A 20,344-nucleotide genomic window follows, 5' to 3' on the forward strand; every position below is an offset into this window, starting at 1 on the left:
ATTAGGTCACACCAATGTGGTGCTCAAATTATGCTCAAAATGTGATGAGTGTTGCAATGTACAAGAATAAAAACTTCTACCGAACAGATAGGTACAAAAGTATACAATGTTTTATTTTAGCTTTTGTGCAAAAGAGAAAGCCATGAGATCTTACCATGAGATGTCCATGATAGACTTGTCAAACAGCTCATGTATGACAACTAAAGGTCGTTTCAGACATGTGAGCTTAAAATGGAAAAATACAGGAGACAAATTTAGAAATATTATGCACAACCAAATAATCCTATCCTCTTCCATAATCTAAACGTGTTACCAAATCTCACTTCTTGACCAGGAATGCTATTGGTAAGCTTGACAGTATAAAATCTGGAGTGCATCAGGAGACAGGCATTTCTTCTCAGAGCACAACCAACTCCCTAAAAATTTGTACGGCATTCAAGCCCCACTTTTGAAACACCTTGAACTTTCTGACTGACACAGCCAGCTCTCTGTTGCAACAACACACTGATATTTGGTATTTTTGCCAGAATGATTTGCTGTTATACCCTTAAGATTTAAGTGATTGATGGATAAATATCACACTTCGAAAACAGTGGATTGCAGGTAGCAACTGGCAGATTCTGGAATATACCCCTCACTGTGAAGCCATAAACTTTGTTTAAGCTGATTCTCTGTTTTATTACACTTCCAAGCTGGTTAATCTTATGTTAAAGTAAAGAACTAACCATTTTTGTCCTCAGCCACAATTTCAAAATATAATTTTACTTAAGAATATACCAGAAAAACCAAACCAGATGTTTGAAGATGGATTTAAAACAAAAACATTTTTCTATCCTGCTTCTATTTCTTGGCTGAAAGGAGGAGTTGGGGACAGAGGCCAGGACAAAGCAAGCAGACGATTAGTTAATGCAGCAACAGCTAGGCTGTCCTATGTTCCTTGCATTGTGCAGAGCAAGCTTGGTGGAAGTCAGATTTCCTGGTTGGGTATGTTGAATATGAGATGGGAGGAAGAAACCGTTTCTCTTACATGAGGTCAGACCCTATGATATGGTGAGTGGCATTGGAGTTAGGTTTGTTAGAAGAAATCAGTTCCTTTTCCCAGCCACAGCAACTCCTTTTCCCAGCTCCTCTTCTCTAACAACAGCAACACCGTCTCTCTCCTACTCTTAGTCCCTCATGCACCATTAGGCCTTAGAACGGCATTCCCTGGGCCCCTTGCTTCCTCAAGCTAATTTCAGAGAGAGAGAGAGAGAGAGAGAGAGAGAGAGACACCCTATATAACATCAACAACTTAGCTTCATCTAGGACACTGTACTGCCTACAGTGTTCCCTGTTCTGACTAACCCAAACATGAACAGAGATCTCAGTCTACAAAACCTGATGTAGAATAAATCACTTCAAACTAAAAAATTACAAAAATCAAAGGGAGGTTTACCAGACTATACTATAAACTGTGGCTAAGGACAATGAAAATTTCATATATTTTAAATTTTTTAGTGCTTATTTCTAAAGTAATTCACAACAATAAAAACAAATTTCTTCCAGTCCAGACTTTCCCTACCGTTCCTTGATAACGGGAAGTATGTCAAAAAAAAGCCTGTATCTAAATGTAAGATCCTAATTCTATACACCTGATCTCTGTGCAAAGTCCGCAAGTCAGAGGTCTGCAGTCTGCAGCTTTGGAGCCATATGTGGTTCTTTATAACTTCTTTGTGGCTCCCAACACTATAATTGCAAAGTTTAAAAAAAAAAAAAACCTCCTAATAATTTGCGATAAACGGTGAACGTCTAAAACCCCAAAAATGAACAACTCCTATCTAAATAGCAAATGATATGTGATCTTGAAATGTGGGATAACTCCACCAGCATCCTGCAGGGAGAGAGGAGGTTCAGGAGTGAAAGTCAGGAAGACAGTGGTACAAACACACACGTAAAGTGTGACGAAATAGAATATGTAAAAAGTTTATGAATGTCCTGCAGTAAACATTTATTGCATTACAAATCATTGTATATGTGCTGTTCTTAAAATGGGGGTTACAAAAAGGATGGTTTGATATTGTTTATTGAGGACTATCTGGTACTCATGTGCATTGCAACTCTTGAATTACTGAGTTTTTTCCAAATTGGAAAAAATGGCTCTTCTTGCTATTTTGATTGCTGACCCCTGCCCCAAGTGATCACATCAGCTAAAGAATGAAACAAAGGAAACTTACCCAGACAGAGAGTGACCGATCTTTACTGCCTACAGCACAGCAGCAGTAGGGACAACTTGATTTGGTGGAGCTCCCATTCTTTTGTTTCTTTTTGAAGATCTTTGGATTAAATTTCTGAAAGGCCAAAAATTAAAACAACCTCAACCAAATATACTACAATCAATGAATTATTGGCAGGGGGAGGAGAATAAATTAATCTAATCCTCACAAAGAATATCAGGCTAATACCACTAGGAAATACAGTTCCCATCATAGGTTCAGCACACATACTAGCAGTATACGTTTCCTTACACTGCCTATTCAATGCATCTCAGCCTTGAACTGGAAGACCACCATCTCTGGATCACAGTATTTTTGTCTCCAGGGTCAGTTCAACCTTTGGCATCTCTAACAACTACACTGACAGGAATACCAGACTGTACTGGTTTATTGGTGGTTTTTGTGGTGTGAACATCAGCCCGTTTGAACCAGACGGATTTCAAACAAGTCACTGAAGAAGTTTCAAAGAGTAAAGTTTTGGCCACTCCCGCAGTATGTTGTATTAAACTACAGGTTGAACCTCTCTAATCTGGAACTCTCTCATTCGGTAACATCCGTAATCAGGCATGATTTCAGCTGGCCACACCCACAATAAGTGGTCATTCAGCTAAGTTTACCGTGGTTCCATGAAGTTTGTTTGCAGCACCAATCCTGGCTCTCAGCGTTATGTGCTGTTATTTAGCTGTAATTTATCCTTAAATGTCTTCTAAAAGCCCAGTATTGATAACGCTGCTATACAATACTGACATCCCATGGTCTGGCAAATTCATCCAGAACCAGTCAGGTCCCAAGGGTGCCAGATCAAAGAGGTGTAACAACCTAGAGGTATCTTGTTATCCATTCCTTCTATATCCTGTCCCCACCTCTCTAAAAGGGGACTGATTAAATTTTTCTACTGAAAAAAACCAAACAAGTGAAAGTCTATACTTACCTTAAACTGACAGATCTGTAAACATCTACATATCAATTAACTTATCATATTTACATCTATCCACAGCAGCTGTTTCCTTCTGTTGCACGTAAAACATCAAGAAAGGATATTAGCTTTTGGAAATGTTTTCAGGGGACATTACCCTGGAAATTTACTTACTACCACTGTCACTGCCTTGCGGTGTCCTACAAAATCCATGTTGGTTTTCCATCCATCTCGTTCAATGATCTGAGCAGTAGGTCCAGAATTATTCATGGCATGAGCAGAAACCAGATAGTGTCCATCAGGTGACCAGCTGAGACGCAGAACATGTGTTGTACCTCCACACTGAGAATAAAACAGATTAGGCCTTTAAAGAGGTCTAGCTTGATTGGTCAGAGAGCATTCATGACAACATCTGAGGGTTCAGAAAAAGGAAAGTAAGATTTTACAAAGAGAATGAGTGATTTCTTGTTTTTGTTGAGTATAACAATTTCAGCAGTAACATTTCACTATGCTAAATTCTCAGTGCTTCACCCCCATCTACATGGTTGGTCCAATCTAAGTTCTGAAGCTGTAACCTACTTGCAGGGGAGTGAACAGGAGTATCTAATTATGGTCAAAACAGATGCAAAACTGGGAAACTGTGTTCCCTAGAAGATAAGCACTTGGGTGGCCACCCAGGAGAGATTCAAATGCTACCAGCTGATTAACAGAAATTGATGTGTACATTTGTTAACCTCTAAGGTGCCTCAGGACTTCTTTGTTATTCATGAAGCTACTGACTTACATAGCTTACCCCTCTTCGACTGTAAAGAAAATAGCTAGACACATGACTACAAACTAATTGAAAAACACCCTACTCATTAGCACCAGTATCTGCCCCAGAGAGGTTTGCTTGCCTTCCTAGCCAAAGTAAAGCAACCAGCTGAACAAAACAGATTTGCGTGCAGAGATAAAGGGAAGAAGGATGAAAACCCCACTCTTACTCACTTTCATGCTTTTACAGCAGATACGTAAGCCTAGTCAAAGTTACTACACTACATTTACATCCACCAAAGAGACAAACTTTAATATCTGCAATTCATAATGTTATTAGCAGCTCAAAAATCACTGACTGTGATTAATCTTCAAATATATTTGATATAGCTAAGACTACAGTATTTTGCACGTGAACCCTTTTCAAATTAAAGCAAAAAAGGCATCAGAATAATGAAAAACTGAAAAACAGCACCCTTATCTATTGTTTACTTTATCTCAGTTGTCTGCAGACACACTCCCCTCCCACCCCTTGAGACAACACCCTGTGCCTCAACACAATGCTGTAGGCAGACATATTATAAAAGCTTAGCACTGATGATGTGCAAATATTACTCTTGAAAGCTCCGGCTTTAACAAATACAGGGACTAAGTTTTGTTTGTGTGCACAATTCAAAGTTTGCAAATCAAAGGGTGCCTTCTGGTGAACAGGGGAGCTGGACGGATGTGCTCCATTGGCAGCTCTATGCAGCCCTCTCAGCTGTTGGGAAGTTGTGCCATAATGTGTCTGTTTACAAAGGTAAGTGAAGCAAGCAGCTATGTGGGTAAAGACAGGCTATTCACAGAGGTATGTTCATATGGTCCAAACTCAGTTATTTTATGTTCTCAGAGAGCTGAAGCACCTTTTCTGGACAGAAAGTCTCAGGAGAAGCAGGCAGTTAACTTCTATATATAGGCAGCACTAGCACTTTTGGGGCCCTAATCAGGAATGTTTCCCACCCCCACCCCCCCAATCACATAGCAAAAAGTAGGAAAAGGGCCTTCATGAGCCGCTCGGGGCCCTATGCAATTGTTTAGTCTGCATATACCTACCACAAGCTCTGCTTGTACAGTTGGGAACTCTTCAAGTGGGATAAGGCCAGGCACAAACCACACTGCAAGCTTTTCAGTCCTGTTTAATTAGCTAATGTTTTTGCAGGGCTTTGAAGATCAGCTGGATTAAGCCTGTATTTTGATTTGTTTAACTATGCGCCCCTTCACATGCCACAGATACCTCATCAAATGGTTTTGTGATGCTGGTTTCTAACTGCCAGTCCATGGTCCGCCACACCTTCAAGCTCCGATCATCAGCCTGAGAGGCTATATATTTCCCAACAGGATCCCAAGTCAATCCCTTCACCAGGCCAGAGTGTCCCTTCAGAGTGGCAAGAATTTCTGTGGATGGCAAAAAAATTCAGAGAACACCTGGATGCCACCATTCCCTTAAAAAAGGTGATTTAACTATAGACAACAAGTCTACAGGAGATTTCTAGGGTTCTTTTGAAGTACCATGTTGAGTGCAGCCTGACATTTTGTTGAATGGCCAAATACCAAGGCACTAATCAAGCCCAACTTATGTTCAAATCAAGCTTCTCTTACAAATGAACAAAACAAAAAGGGTATTTTGACAGCAAAATAAATGGACGTCATTGTCCAAGAGATAAGAAGTACATCCAGACCAGAAAGATCAGTAGAGACCAGTTTATTGTGAAACATTTATCAAGTTCTGGAAAGCAGTTTAACTGGAACCTAGTTAAAATATGCACTTATTCCTCTCTCTGTATCCTTCAGCCATCACAACTTGGTACATTTATGTATGTGATCAATATCTAAGTTACATATTAAATAATGTTTAAGCCTGGCAGGCCTGCTAACCTCAGGACAATGGCACCTATATCACCATGTTGGAGTGTTCAACTGCCATTCCTGATTTCTTGCCTACACAGTTTAAGGAGAAGCTGGGAACACAATATGACAGCATTTTAGCTTGGGAGATATCACCTCACACCATAAATTGCCTAGGGAGGCTGTGCAATCTCCATCATCGGAGATTTTTAAGAGTAGGTTAGACAAACACCCATCGAAAATGGTCTAGAAAATACCTAGTCCTGCATTGAACGTGGAGGACCGGACTAAATGAGCTCTCAAGGTCCCTTCCATTCGTGTGATTTGCCAGTAGCACTTCTACGCATTTAAAAGTGAGGCCTGGGCTTCCAAAAATGGTAGCTGCTATTCAGCAGCAAATATCAACATTAGAGCTCTTTATTGTGGTGTTGTGATCCACTTCTCCATTTTCAGCATCTGTGACAATGGCTGAATAGATTCCAAGGTATTGGTCACTATAGCAAGGGCAGGACAACTAGTCCAAAATGCACTCTACTTGTTCATGGTCAATTAAAAATAGTGACCCTTTTTACTTGTTACTGAGAATTATTTGTATGTGCACATCTGAATTAAAAATGTTCCCACCTGGGAATTTGACGGCATTCCAGATGACAACAGTATTATCCACACTGCAGGACGCCAACCAGGCATCATGAGGAGACCAGGCCACATCCATGACATCTATTAAAAAAAAATTCCTTAATCTGTAAGACAAATTGCACTGGAGCTGCAAATTGGTGGCCAGATAGACTTAATTGATTTAACCAATTAGTGCAGCCCATTTCAGAGAATAATTTACTGTGTATGTTACATGTACACTATCTAATTTGAGACTCAAAGTCAAACCACTACCACTAGGGTCCATATAAAGCAAATGAACCAAGGCAGTAAAAAGGAAGCCTTATGTTGACTGAGCCACATTCAGAAGGAATTGTGCCAAGTCACAGACTAACATTCCTTTACTTCACCTTAAACCGTTTATATAAGTTACATATTTAATACTGGATTACAAGATGATTCATAAAAACTACAAGCTATTTCACCTGCAGAACCATACTTTCATTGTTCCATTCCCCTAAAGGCCTTCTTTAGTCTAGTCTTATTTGTAACTTTGGCAGATCATTTAAACAAACACAATCAAGTTATGTAAAATGTAGTTCTGTAACCATCTAGCAGTTGATAAAATCCATCTTCATTTTGCTTTTGACAAAAAGCAATAAATATAGACTCAGATAATAAATTAATCCATAATAAGATCTCCCATCCTGGTAATTATCTTTTATTGAAATCCTACTTTTCCAGTTTATCCTTATCTCAGCATCATCTTTAATATGGGACTTAAAAGGAAAAGAGAGAAGCATCTGAGAAACTACGCCAGGTTGCACCCTATGCTGAGATCCTTCTACATACTGTTAATACATCCCAGCTGAGCCGCCAACACTTCCACAAGAATACTAAAGGCTGCTAGCACTAGAACACTTATAACTTCCCCTCCAACCCCAATTTTATTTCAAGCCTACCAATCCTTCAGCTAAGTAAAAGACAAAATTGTATTTTGTATTGCTTCAAAACTGATCGAGATATACCAAAGCAGAAGAAGAGTGGTCTTGTGGTTAAGGCACAGAACTAGATAGCAAGAGCTCTATTTGATAGCTTATGCTCACTCTGCTCTAAAATCTTAGCCAAACTAATTACAGACTTTCACTACAGTAGGGTCTCAATATTCGTGAGTGTTCTGTGTTCAGAACCCTTGCAAATGTTGATTTTAGTGAATGAGGGGGGGCCTCGGCACCCCCGGAGGAGGCAGCTGAGTATGCTCCCTGCCCCAGAATGCCGGGAACTGGCAGCTGCTGGCACTCCCGGACCTGGAGCCCCAGGGAAGCTGCAGCAGCTGGTGCTCCTGCCCTGGGGAAGCTGTGGCAATCACTGGCACTCCCCGCCCAGAGCCCTGGGAAAACCGCAGCGGCCACTGGCGCATAATTGAATTTGCAAATGTGGCACTCACAAATGTTGAGACCCTACTGTATCTGCAGGTTTGTCTGCTTCTAATTCCAAGCTTTTATACAGAGAGGAAGGATAGTTTAGTGGTTAGAGCCCTAGCCCAGAATCTGGGAGAGCTGAGTTCCAGTCCCTGACCCACCATAGATGACCTAGGTGAACCTGGACAAGTTACATACTCTCTGCCTTAGTTTCCCATATGTTAAAAAAAATGGAAATTAGAGCACTTCCCTACCTCACAAGGGTGTTGTGAGGATCAATACATTAAAGATTGGGAGGCACTCGCAGTTATATGGTTTAATGAGGAACCATATAAGCACCTAAGATAGAGAGATACAAAAACATAATGGCCAGGGTGTTTTCAGGAACCACCATCTCCTCTATCCAAAGGACTTGATTTGCACTTAGCAAAGCAGCAGCAGGAGTAATGACAACCCAAAATTATTCCAACCCAGATGGAAAAAATGTCTCATTACCACAGTCCACTGTGAAACCCTGATGGAAACCACATATCCCCAGAAGACAATTACATAATTAAAGCATGCTTGTTATTTTTTAAAACCAACTTTTTACAACTCATGCCAAAATAATATAATTCCACTATACTCCAATAAAAGAAAAGACACTGTTTAAGAAAATATGACTAATAAAAAAGTATTATCCACATTTTACAGTTCAGCGCAGTGATCCACAGATGTTAAGTTGTGCGTTCACCACAGAGCAAACCAGTGGTAAAGTCAGGAATAACATCCAGGAATCCTGACACCTTGTTTTAGCCATTAAATATATCCAATGCATTTCCTTCCTTAAATTACATCCTTCCCTCCCCCAACCCATCTTTTAAGACTCCTCATTACCAGTTTTAATAATTAGTGATTTAATGCGTGGTGAAGAGTTCTATGACCAACTGATTGTGAACAAGAAAACTATCATGTTAGTGAATGCAAACATTCTTCGACATGCTCTACTGAGATTTATTGTGCACCTTTTCACTTACCCCCTGAATGACTTCTGAGAATTGAAACACATCTCCACTGTTCTACATTAGCAAGTTTACTACTGGAACCAAACACAGTGGTAGGTCCAATGTACCTAATTAAAAGAGGGGACCGGAAGAGTTATTGACAGAATTACCTCAAAAAGTTATTCATTAACCATTTTAGAATATAGTATAGCTGTATACTACAGATCTACTTTATGCTCAGATATTACCAGAGTGGGGAAATGAGACAAAAATAGCAATAGTGTTTTATACAAGGGTGAAACTTATAATACATTTTTAAAAGCTACATAAATATATACTCTGCACTATCATACTTTCTGAAACAAATTGATAATTCTAACATGTAAAACATCTCTTTGAAGACTGAAACTACATCTGCACTACTGCAGAAGATGGACCGGCTCAGGGCTGATCTCCCAGGATTTGATTTCGAGCATGTAGTAGAGATGCGCAAAATTGATCTCTGAGGGGTTGCAGTTGACCCCTGGACTTGTCACGAGATGAGAGTAGTAAGGGAGGTCAATGGGAGAACCTCTCCTGTCAGTTTCCCCTGTATAGACAGACAATTAGCCAAGTACAGGTACAGAGAGACAGCCATGTTAGTCTGTATTCTAACAAAACAAAACAGCAGTCATGTAGCATTTTAAAGACTAACAAAATGATTTATTAGGTGATGAGCTGAAGTGTGTCTGTCTCACGAAAGCTCATCATCTAATAAATCATTTTGTTAGTCTTTAAAGTGCTGCATAAGTGTAGATACATCGATTTTAGCTCCACAATTGGCGTAGCTAAAATTGCCTATGTGTGGTTGACTTTCTTAATCTTGTATAGACATAGCCTAATAGTAAAGCTGTCCACAAACCCATGGAGAAAACAGCTCACCTCGTACACAGGACAGAGAGAACAATCTCATGGAAACAGGAGTATAGCTCAAGACACAGGTTATTAGAACTAACTTCTACAGTCATTGGTCTGCCACTGTAACTTCCTCCCTGCATGCTTTTAAGGCAAGGAGTTGGGAGAATTTTTGTAAAAACAGACTAAGGATCCTGCTAACATACAAGCTGGAAAGGAAAAACATGCTTACGCAGCTCGTTTCCACACCATGATCAGTTTGTCATCACCCCCTGACGCCAAATAAACTCCATTATTTGACCATCGCACACAATTCACACAGGCTGAAAAAAGGAAAAAAAAAAAGTTTATTAGACAAAATGTCAAAAGTGGCTCCCTAATCACAGCAGATATCGTTTTAAGCAGCGTTTTGTGGAAGATGCTTGGAATTTGTAAAATATGCTCACTCTACTCAAAGCAGTTAAATTGTCTACTTCAGATAAATGGATTGGCACTTATTTTTCAATACCAGCTGAATAATATACTTAAGTTTCAGTAACAACCTCTTCCATCTAAAAATCATCTCGTAAAAATATGGTTTAAAGTGGAAAAAGTAACAGTTGCCTGACTAAGGAAGTTGTTTGTGATAATGAAATTGGACTAATCACAAGTGAAGCTGTAAACAGCACATTTGGAAGAAAAGCAGGAAGCATCTAACTTATGTCTACATTAAGAGATAGAAAATAAATTTAATAAAATCTAATTTAATTCTGGGTTTTATAAATTTGAAATTGAGTATCCTAACCTCCCCCACAAAGTCGAGTCAGTGCTTCCATACTAGATTGGCTGTTGCAACAGTGCATTGTTGGAATTTCTCTCACATTTTCCTCAGCCCCGTACAATTCTGTTTTTTAACACTGGTGCAGTATGGGAAAAAATGCCCCACAAGTGGTTGTGGGCATGCGATGTCATCTTCCCACATTGCATTACCCTCCCGTGGAAAGCAAATGGCCATTTTTCCAGAAGAAAAAGTAGGGAATCACAATATGTGTGCTCTCTGGGATCACCCGGGTGACTATGCCATGTCATCTGGTCCCTCAGCTACATTCTCCCCCCTTGAAAGCACAGTATGATATGACCTGTCTTAAGGAAGCCATTTGATAAGGAATTTGCCAAAAGAAACAAAGATTGGAAAGAAAACATCCATAAAGATCACCAAACTAACTGAAGTCTCTTGCTTTTATAACTGAATTATCAAAGATTTTACAAAAAGCCAATGAAACATCATCTCTGAAAATATTACAGGAACAGATTACAACTTGTGATATCTTTCTTCCATCTTTTATTAAAGCTTTTGAGGAAAATCAAGGGTGCTCATTAAAACACATCTTGGTTTCCCGAGAGCTACTGGTTGAAAGAAAGCTATGGGCTAACTGTTAATCCAACTTAAAATCACATGCTATGGATTCACTGGAAACAATTCAATTAACTGAAAACACAAACTGCTTTCTTGAAAGGGAGCCAACTTTCTAAAGCTTGCTTTGGTATGATGTTTCACTCTATAGATGGGGGTGTAAGCTGAGGGACCAGTTGACATGGTCCATTCAGGGGTTTTCTGCCAGCCCCCTTGTATGTGCTACCCTACCAAAAACATAGCAAAGACCAAGCTCCCCAGCTCATGTTGCCTATGAGGGGTCATCCAGACCCAGAAAGGCTCCTTTTAGCATGGTGCAGGCAGCACAGTTACCCCAGTGACAGCCAGCCCATGAAAATCTTGTCAGCTTTGGGAACCTTCACCATGCGCAAGCCAGGACATGGTGCTGTCGGGGAGCATGGTCTATACTTGTACCACAGGCACATGCCTTTATTGGGTCAGAAGCTAGCCATGTGACGGGGTTTCTCAGGAGTTTGACACCGCCCCGCCCCCCCCGACTGCATGGTGCCTGGGGGTGGGGGTGGGGCTGCCCCTGTACAAATCTGAACTGCAAAGAAAGAAGCTTCTCGGCGTCTCATACAAGCATGACCCCCACAGCCTAGCCGCTACGTGGGTTGGTGTGGCAGGGGCTGGCACCAGCACGGAAAAAAGCTCTGCCTCTCCTGCTATATAACCTGTGCAGGGGAAGAACCCATCACCGCTGGAGCTATTTTTCACGGCTAGATGCCATCACTGTGCTGATCAAAGAAATGAATTCAAAATGGGCCCACGTGCCCACTTCAATCTTCTAAGCTTCCTGGTGCCTAATTCAAATTTGCAGGCTTCATGCTACCTAATTCCTGCACACCTGGAGAGCAGCAGAGATGGAAGCGGCCAGAGCGGATGACCATGAGGCATTGTGGAATACATATGGGACATCACTGGAAGCCAATAAAGTTGATTTAAATAAAATCTTGTTTCCAAACTAGCATTAATCTGACCTTATAAATTTGAATTTAGTGCTATGTTGACTCAGATGGTAGGTATAATAATATTGATCACAGTGCTCCCTAAAATTGACCTAATGGGATTCAAATGACATTGTAAAATCAAGCTAACTGCCTTAAAATCAACTTTACCATGGAGTGTAAACATAGCCTAATTCACATGAGTTCATTTCAAACATTTTGCCTGCAGGGTACTCAATCTCTTAAGACTACAATATATATATTTATTGTATATGGAATCTCCTCACTTTTCATTCCTTTTCCTGCTCTTCTCTGTAATCCTACTGGTTTTCAAAATTTTGTTCTACAAGTTATATTTTGATCCCACCAAATAGGTTGAAGAGACTCATGTGCAAGGGATCTCCAGACATATCAGAAGAATTGAACAACATTATAACTCAACAAGGTTTTCTGCTGAGTATCTTAAAAGGCATTTAGCTGACATCTGAGACCATCTGTAGTTTGACAGAGATTCTTTACGACTGAACAGAGATTTATATTTTAAGTTACAAACAGATCTACTATCAGGTAATTCTTTAATGCTCAAAGCCTACATCTTTCTAGGATACCTAAGTGATTGTCCATTTGACAAAGCATTTTGGGAACATTTTCATTCTTTTCATCTTCCTCTTTAAGGACGGGAGCCATGCTCCAAATCACCACCTTCCCAGAATCCTGTCCTAAAAATAAAGAAGAAAGTAATATTTTAATAGAGAACAAAACAGTGTCTGAACTCACTTTAATTTTGTAAATTATTGGATCTCTGATACTGCATTAACGGGTGCCCTCAAAATCTCTAACTCAGACAAGTACACATTTTTAGAGTACACAGTCATTTGCTGATACTCACACAGTGCTTTGCTTTTATTAAATTAGAAGCAATTAAGTGTAATTTTTCAGAATTAGTAAAAGTCATTGTTTATAACTAATATTTTGACTCTGTCATGTACGTGAAAATGAAAGGTCAAGAAGAGGAGGCATCTAAACTATTATTAGCCAGTATTATATACAATATCAGTATTACACACAACACCAATATTATACATATAATATATTGTATTTAGTGATTTGCATAACTATATATAATTACTAAAGTGATGATTTCATCAAAATCTTTGTAATTATGCTAAGAAAAATGTATGATCCATAGTATCCTTTGTACTTAAGCTAAGTGAGTAGGTAAACTGTGGGTGAATCCTATTCTTGGTGCATTTAGGTAACTGTCAGGAACGAAATTAATGTTAAGGCTTGCCAAACCGCACAGTGTGCTAAGTTAAAGAATGCTAAGGATAGATAGTACGGAAATATATCAGAGACATAGTATAAAAACTGATATTCTGGTTGATACCCACCCAGAATGCACCCTGTATAACTAATATAAGATGCCTGTAAGTTTTAGTGACTTCTGGAAAAGTAATGTTCAAAACTGCTAAGAACTGCCACTTAAACCTTAGGAAAATCATAACCATCTGCAAAGCAAATAAAGCAAAAGTCAGCCCATGGCTTTGGAGCAGGTTTGAAGACACTATGGGGCTTCTATCCAGATTTATTAACGCTGCCTTCGTGTATTTTGCTGATCTATCTTTGATTAATAAACTCTACTTAAGCCATATTATCTGAGGATTCATTACTTAATAATTGAAACTGAACCTTAACACTACCGAATTCTATTTGCGTATATTTATAAAAATATTTGTTATGCATAAACATATATAATTTTTAAAAATTTGAATCCCAATTTCCATTGTCTACCAATATAGAAAGCCCAATCACATGTTTTACCTCTCTCTAAACACATGTTTGGCAAGTCATGCTGTGGAGTTAAATACCAATATTAGCAGCAGTGGATTCAATGTGTCAACTACAACTGCTATTTTCCATTGATGCCCAAGAAAACAAGCATGTGACAATGTCAAGAGACATGCATTTGCTACCGTGAGAATAAGAGTGGTAATTTATTCACTGGAGCATTTTTAAAAGTTCTATGTTCAGGTCTTATACCTTCACGGTAGTTTTCCTAAATGATGAGTTTTTAAAAGACGGATAAAATGAGAAAAATGTGGTTAGGACATGAGATTATTATAGGCCAGAAGTCTTTCCTCCAAACTCACCTTGTCCTCCAGTTGCAAACTTGGTCCCATCTGGGTGAATATCAACTGAAAATATTGGCTTTCCTGGACACAGAGAAAGAAAAGAAAACCCACTGAGATTATTACTGCATTCTCAGGAATAGAGGGTATGCCAATTGAACCTAAAATGTTCTGATAAGCAAAGTAGCATTTTCTTTTTCTAAAAATTCTGATAAGTATATAAGAAACACAGAGGACTAGAAAATATAAAACATCCAGCATACTAACAGAAACTACAGCCTACCCCGATTAAAAACCTCTGGAGACTATATGATCTTCCATACCAGAACAAATTGCATCCTGCCTCTGCAGCAGTCTAATGCTTCAAAGGAAGATAACCACCTCCACAATTCACCTGGCCAATTATGTAAAGTTTGGGAAACAACTTCCGTCTGATCCCTATCAAACTGATGACCTGACACAAGAGACTTGATTTTCCCCTACTTCAGTTTGTGTAAAAATGTTATTGTTCAAATTATCTAGTTCAATTTTAAGTCCTTCTGTTAAATATGCATAAATTATGAATAGTTACAGACAGATAGCTATCAGACAGCCAGATCTGAAGAACTAGGTCTGTCTCACAAAAGTTCATCACCTGATAAATTATTTTGTTAGTCTTTAAAGTGCTACATAACTGCTTTTTTGTTTTGATAGAATACAGACTAACACAGCTCTCTCTCTCTCTTACTCTTCAACATGCTAGGCACTACATTCAGCTGTTTGGAATGGAGATCCATCAACTACATGAAAAAACTCACCCAGATCCACACACAAAATTATTAGAGGGTAGCCGAGTTAGTCTGTATCTTCAAAAGCAACAAGAAGTCCTGTGGCACCTTATGAACTAACCGATAATTTGGACCATAAGCTTTCGTGGGCAAAGACCCACTTTGTCATCTTACACTTATGTTCCAAATTATCTGTTAGTCTATAAGGTGCCACAGGACACAAAATTAGGCAACACCCAGTCACCTACCACATTACTTATATGGTTTCTATCACCACAATAACAAAGCACCTCATTGGGATACAAATTATTGATGAGTTCAGTCTTAAATACTTTAGTTCCTAGTTTAGTCCTAGTTTTTGTCTCCTCTCTTAAGGTCATTGAAATCATTGGCAGAGCTGGAAATGGTATTTTGAGAAGCAAGCAGCCCTGGCTCCCAGCCCACACTGCCTGCCTGCATCCCTGCTGATCATGCTCCATCCTGTCACACTCAAACTCTTATAACCACCTTTGCAGAGAAAAAAATTAACTTGCAGCGTCCCAGGAGGCCAATGAAGCCAATAGGGATTAGCTGAAGGAAGCTGAAAAGGAAATGGACACAGTGGAAATTCAGGCAGCACAATTCAACAAAAACAAACCAGAGTAAGGAAGGATTTAGATAGTCAAACAAAAGTTTGTGCAGCAACTGAAAGATGAACTTAAACTCGAAATGCTGCCACCTGTCAAAATCATCAGCATGTCAGAGGGAAGGAGGGCAATGATGTCATAACTTCTCTGTAAATGCTAACCAAGAGTATTAGATTTGGCATTTAAACAGCTTCCCACATTGGTGGAATCGTTACACTTATGTTTGTGATATGTGAAGACATAAAAGGGAACTCTAGAGGGACCTATCCATCTCATCTAAGGTATTTATGCTTGAGTGTTTTTCACACATAAACAATAGTTGCAGCAAAGCCCAGAGTGAGTTTTGTAAAGTTTCTGGTATTTTGATTATTGGGACAAATACACTGCTTCGGGCAGAGCTGCTTATTTTTGTTTATGATGATTTTTTCTGGGTAATTTTTAAAGTTATTTATTTTATTCTTATTGAAGAGCTGATGTGATCCCAATAACATCTTACAGACAGTGAAGCAAAAGCTGAAGTACAGTAGGAAGGCACCCAACTTGCATTCTTTCCAGACCTACATCCCATAAAGCCCATAAACACACACAAGCTGTACTTTAAGATCTGTGGCTCTTCTTCAGAGAGGTGTATTAGCATTTCTCCTTCACTCTACCAAACTGCATGTAACTTTCAGAGATACCTCATATATTTTAGGAAGCACAAGCAGCAAATAAACATTTGTAAATATTAAACAAAAACAGACCTTCAAGGGTTTAAAATTAAACAACTAGGAGACTAAACTATTTACGTCTTTCCCACATGAGAAAGTTCCAAAGGTTTAATTTAAGGTATTACTTAAACTGGTGCACTGAATACTTGTTTTTGTTGAACATTGGCTTATTTCAGTTAAAGGGGTTCACATCAGTATAAACATCCAAGTTTAAAAACTTATGTACTATCAGCAGCACTTTGCTTGCCTCTCAAACGTCCATCCCCTCAACTCTCCTGGCCCCAATTCATCCCAATCCCCCCAAACAAAAGATGGACAGATAAGCAATTCAGAGTTACAACCAAAGCAGATATTGAGAAGTTTCTCTGATTGGCAGTCGAGTTGCCTACATATTTAGATGAATATATTAGGTACTCTGACACATAAATTGTATCATCTGTAATTGTGAAATAAGCTGTCATAACGCTTCCTTAGCTGAAACAACTAACATTAAAATATTTGATATTTTGCTTCTTAAAATTAGGAGACAAAACTGGCTTCTCCTAAGAAGTTTTCCTATGTGAATATGTGTGAGCAGAGAAATGGCTTGTCACGGGAAACTACTGAACTGAAGACTGTAAGACTGACCAATTATGGACTACAAAGTCTGAAACTGCTGCCTCAGGACACTATTTGCCTGTGAAAGGTAATTTTTTTTCAAACCTGAAGGACACTAGTTTGAATTAAGCACTTTTATTGAAAAAAATGAAGCAGCAGGATACAATTCTCTCCTTTCCCTTGCTGCTACTTAGCAATTTTAACATTGCCAATTTCTGCTTTATCCTTGGAAGCAGGGTTTCTTAAGCAACACCAGCCAGTTTCTGTATTCTGGTTCAGATGCAGTTTTGCTATCAAGTTCTGTGCAGCTCTATGCATTATATTTATGTAAATTATTTAATGAACTATTTTGTATATATGGAGATACCTGCATGTATCAAACAGTGTTAATTTCTTTCCGGTGAAAGGCAGCCCTAGCGTATGAAGCTACCAGTTCATCTATAAAGTAATAGCAGGCTCATCTCTGATTTGAAGGAAAACTTCACTGACAAATCTGATTAATTCAGTCTCCAGAGACACCAACACTAAATGGGCTATGATGAGTCTGCCAATTAGCGCAAAGCATGACAATGAGTATATGACATGACAGAAAGCAGACCCATCAACCTCATCTAGGAAGTAAACATCCAGTAGTTGGGATCAATTTTTAACTCATGCCTAATTAGCTGGTTTCAGACTGGTTACCTACAGGCAAAAGGCTCTGAAGCTCTTTATTAGGAAGCTGGATGCTTCTAGACCAGTGATGGGCAACCTGCGGCCCATCAGGTTTCTGTATGTGACTCATCAGATGTTTTGTTTATCGTTGCCCACATGCAGGGTTGCCAGATTCTGCTGGCTTATGCCCATGGGAGTTCCTTCCTAACGGTATTACTGAAGTGCCACACACGTAAAACAAAAGGCACATGAAGTGCGGCGTGCACTATCTTTGCTGTTAGAGCCAAGTGTTCCCTCAGTATCCAACGAAAGCCCTGCTACAGTTCATTCGGCTTACCCCGCAAATTACAGGTAGGCAAGTGTAATTGGCAAAACTACCCTATCCCAGGAGACTATCTTGGTTATGACAGTCCCGAGGCCCACTGAGATGAAGGGCCATTCAAGCAGACCACTCACTAAACTAGATTGCCCGTAACTGCTCTAGACATTGCTAAGTGCTAAAACACCTACCAGAGTCGGGGTTGATTTTTACAAAGATGAGTTTATTTAATCAAGTTCTAGTCTTTTTTAAATATACACAGACAGATAGGCAGGCAGCAGACACCACCAACAATTTGGCTGATATAACACACCTTATACAATCACATATCATACACCATTTGAAACCTTATCATGTCTACTTTAAGGTGAGGTATGAGGCAGAACTGGAATTGATCCACGTAAACAAAGGATGATAAACAATTAACAGTAAAAGCAAACAATAATGGATTTCTTTCTGATCTCAAATTATGACAACAATCTTAATCGTATGACAAAGTAATAAATTTGTACAGGTATCGCTCAAAGATAATAGCACATGTGACTTCTAGTTATCGTTATCAAGATTTCTGTTGGCAGTGCACACCACAGTGTTTGCTGCCTGGGCCATACACAATTCTGTGTAGGAAAGGTTGTTCTGACTGCAAATATATTTGCTTATTGGTATAGGCACACAGGATTGTGCAGAAGCTCAGATGCTATTGGGCACTTGAAAAACACAACCAGTTGGTAATCAGCCATATTTTTTCACCTATGTTGCAACAGTGACCCAGTAGCTGGCTTATCTGTGTACCAAAAAATTTCAAACCTTGGTTTACCAAGATGCTCATTTGACATGGTCTTCAAAACCGCATTCGCACAATGGGAGCCTGGTTAAAGATTTGTTCTTTTTGTTGACAAGATAGAGGCACAAATAATTTCGGTCTCTGGGGTCTCCTTTTCCTTCTCTCTCTGGTCATACAGCACACTACCAGCTTCCCCGCTGCAGAAACTAGAGCTTCCCCATTGCTCTTTCCCAATTTAGCAAGGTCTCTAAAGAAGTAACTCCCTTTGTGTCGATAACATTAAACAAAGATTTTCCCCCAATGCCAAACAGGGATGGCAAAGAGTCACATTCTGTTAATGTGGAGAATTCATGAGTCCTGCAGATTTTTTTCCCCTTTTTTACACACACACACACACACACACACACACACTGGACAAGCTCTGCAATTATGCTTTTTGCCTATGCGGCACTATTGTGCTGCCAGAACAGAGGCAGACAGCTCCCTGCCCCACTGACCATAGCTATCAGCAGCCGGCGGGGGTCAGGGGGAGGAGGAAGGAGAGCAGATGCTGCGTTCCTCACAGCATCCCGTCTGTGAAATCAAGTGAGAAAGCACAGGTTATGTGGGGGATGGGCAGACAAAGCAGGGCATACAGAGGTGTTTGGGAGCGTCACAGTCTGGGGTTCAGATGGACGAATGTAGAGGGGACAGACTGAAGCAGAGGATGAATGTGAGTGGGAATATACGGACACAAGGATGGGAGGGTGGGGACAAATGGGATTAGGAAAGGAGATAGCGTCTGAGTGGGGGTGGGTATCGGAGAGGTAGCCGTGTTAGTCTGTATCTTCAAAAACAACAAGAAGTCCTGTGGCAGCTTATAGGCTAACAGATATTTTGGAGCATAAGCTTTCATGGGCAAAGACCCACTTGGCCAGATGCATGCACCAAGTGGGTCTTTGCCCACGAAAGCTTATGCTCCAAAATATCTGTTAGTCTATAAGTGCCACAGGACTTCTTGTTGATTTTACAGGTATAAAGGGAAACAAGGAGGCTTTTTATAAATACATGAGAAACAAAAGGAAGACCAGGGACAAGGTAGGGTCATTGCTCAGTGAGGAGGGAGAAACAGTAACAGGGAACTTGGAAATGGCAGAGATGCTTAATGACTTCATTTCGGTCTTCAGTGAGAAGTCTGATGAAGGAATGCCTAAAATACCGAATGCTAGTGGGAAAGCAGTAGAGTTCGAAGTTGAAATAAAAAAAGAACAAAGTTAAAAATCACTTAGAAAAATTAGATGTCTAAAGTCACCAGGGCCTGATGAAATGCATCCCAGAATACTCAAGGAGCTGATAGAGGAGGTATCTGAGCCTTTAGCTATCATCTTTGGAAAATGATGGGAGACAGGAGAGATTCCAGAAGACTGGAAAAGGGCAAATATAGTGCCCCCTTATAAAAAGGGGACTAAGAATAACCCAGGAAACTACAGGCCAGTCAGCTTAACTTCTGTGCCAGGGAAGATAATGGAGCAGTTAATTCAAGAAATCATCTGCAAGCACTTGGAAGGTGGTAAGCTGATAGGGAACAGACAGCATGGATCTGTAAAGAACAAATCATGTCCAACCAATCTGATAGCTTTCTTTGACTGGATAACGAGCCTTGTGGATAGGGGAGAAGCGGTAGATGTGGTATACCTAGACTTTAGTAAAGCATTTGA

General features: G+C 39.7%; 1 protein-coding gene across 2 annotated transcripts in view; it reads right to left on the minus strand.

The window, feature by feature from the left end:
* Positions 1 to 20,344, minus strand: part of HIRA (histone cell cycle regulator) — a 72,645-nt gene that overhangs the window by 32,505 nt on the left and 19,796 nt on the right. For both annotated transcript variants that reach the window (XM_075012761.1, XM_075012760.1), the window contains exons 2-10: positions 14,212 to 14,274; positions 12,670 to 12,780; positions 9,933 to 10,023; positions 8,840 to 8,934; positions 6,430 to 6,525; positions 5,195 to 5,355; positions 3,343 to 3,510; positions 2,214 to 2,327; positions 155 to 225 (exon numbers count right to left, since the gene is read on the minus strand). In XM_075012761.1, coding sequence (XP_074868862.1) covers positions 155 to 225; positions 2,214 to 2,327; positions 3,343 to 3,510; positions 5,195 to 5,355; positions 6,430 to 6,525; positions 8,840 to 8,934; positions 9,933 to 10,023; positions 12,670 to 12,780; positions 14,212 to 14,274 — 970 coding nt within the window. The remainder of the gene's footprint in view (positions 1 to 154; positions 226 to 2,213; positions 2,328 to 3,342; positions 3,511 to 5,194; positions 5,356 to 6,429; positions 6,526 to 8,839; positions 8,935 to 9,932; positions 10,024 to 12,669; positions 12,781 to 14,211; positions 14,275 to 20,344) is intronic.

This window comes from Carettochelys insculpta, chromosome 18 (genome assembly GCF_033958435.1).
Source record: "Carettochelys insculpta isolate YL-2023 chromosome 18, ASM3395843v1, whole genome shotgun sequence".
NCBI classification, from domain to species: domain Eukaryota; kingdom Metazoa; phylum Chordata; order Testudines; family Carettochelyidae; genus Carettochelys; species Carettochelys insculpta.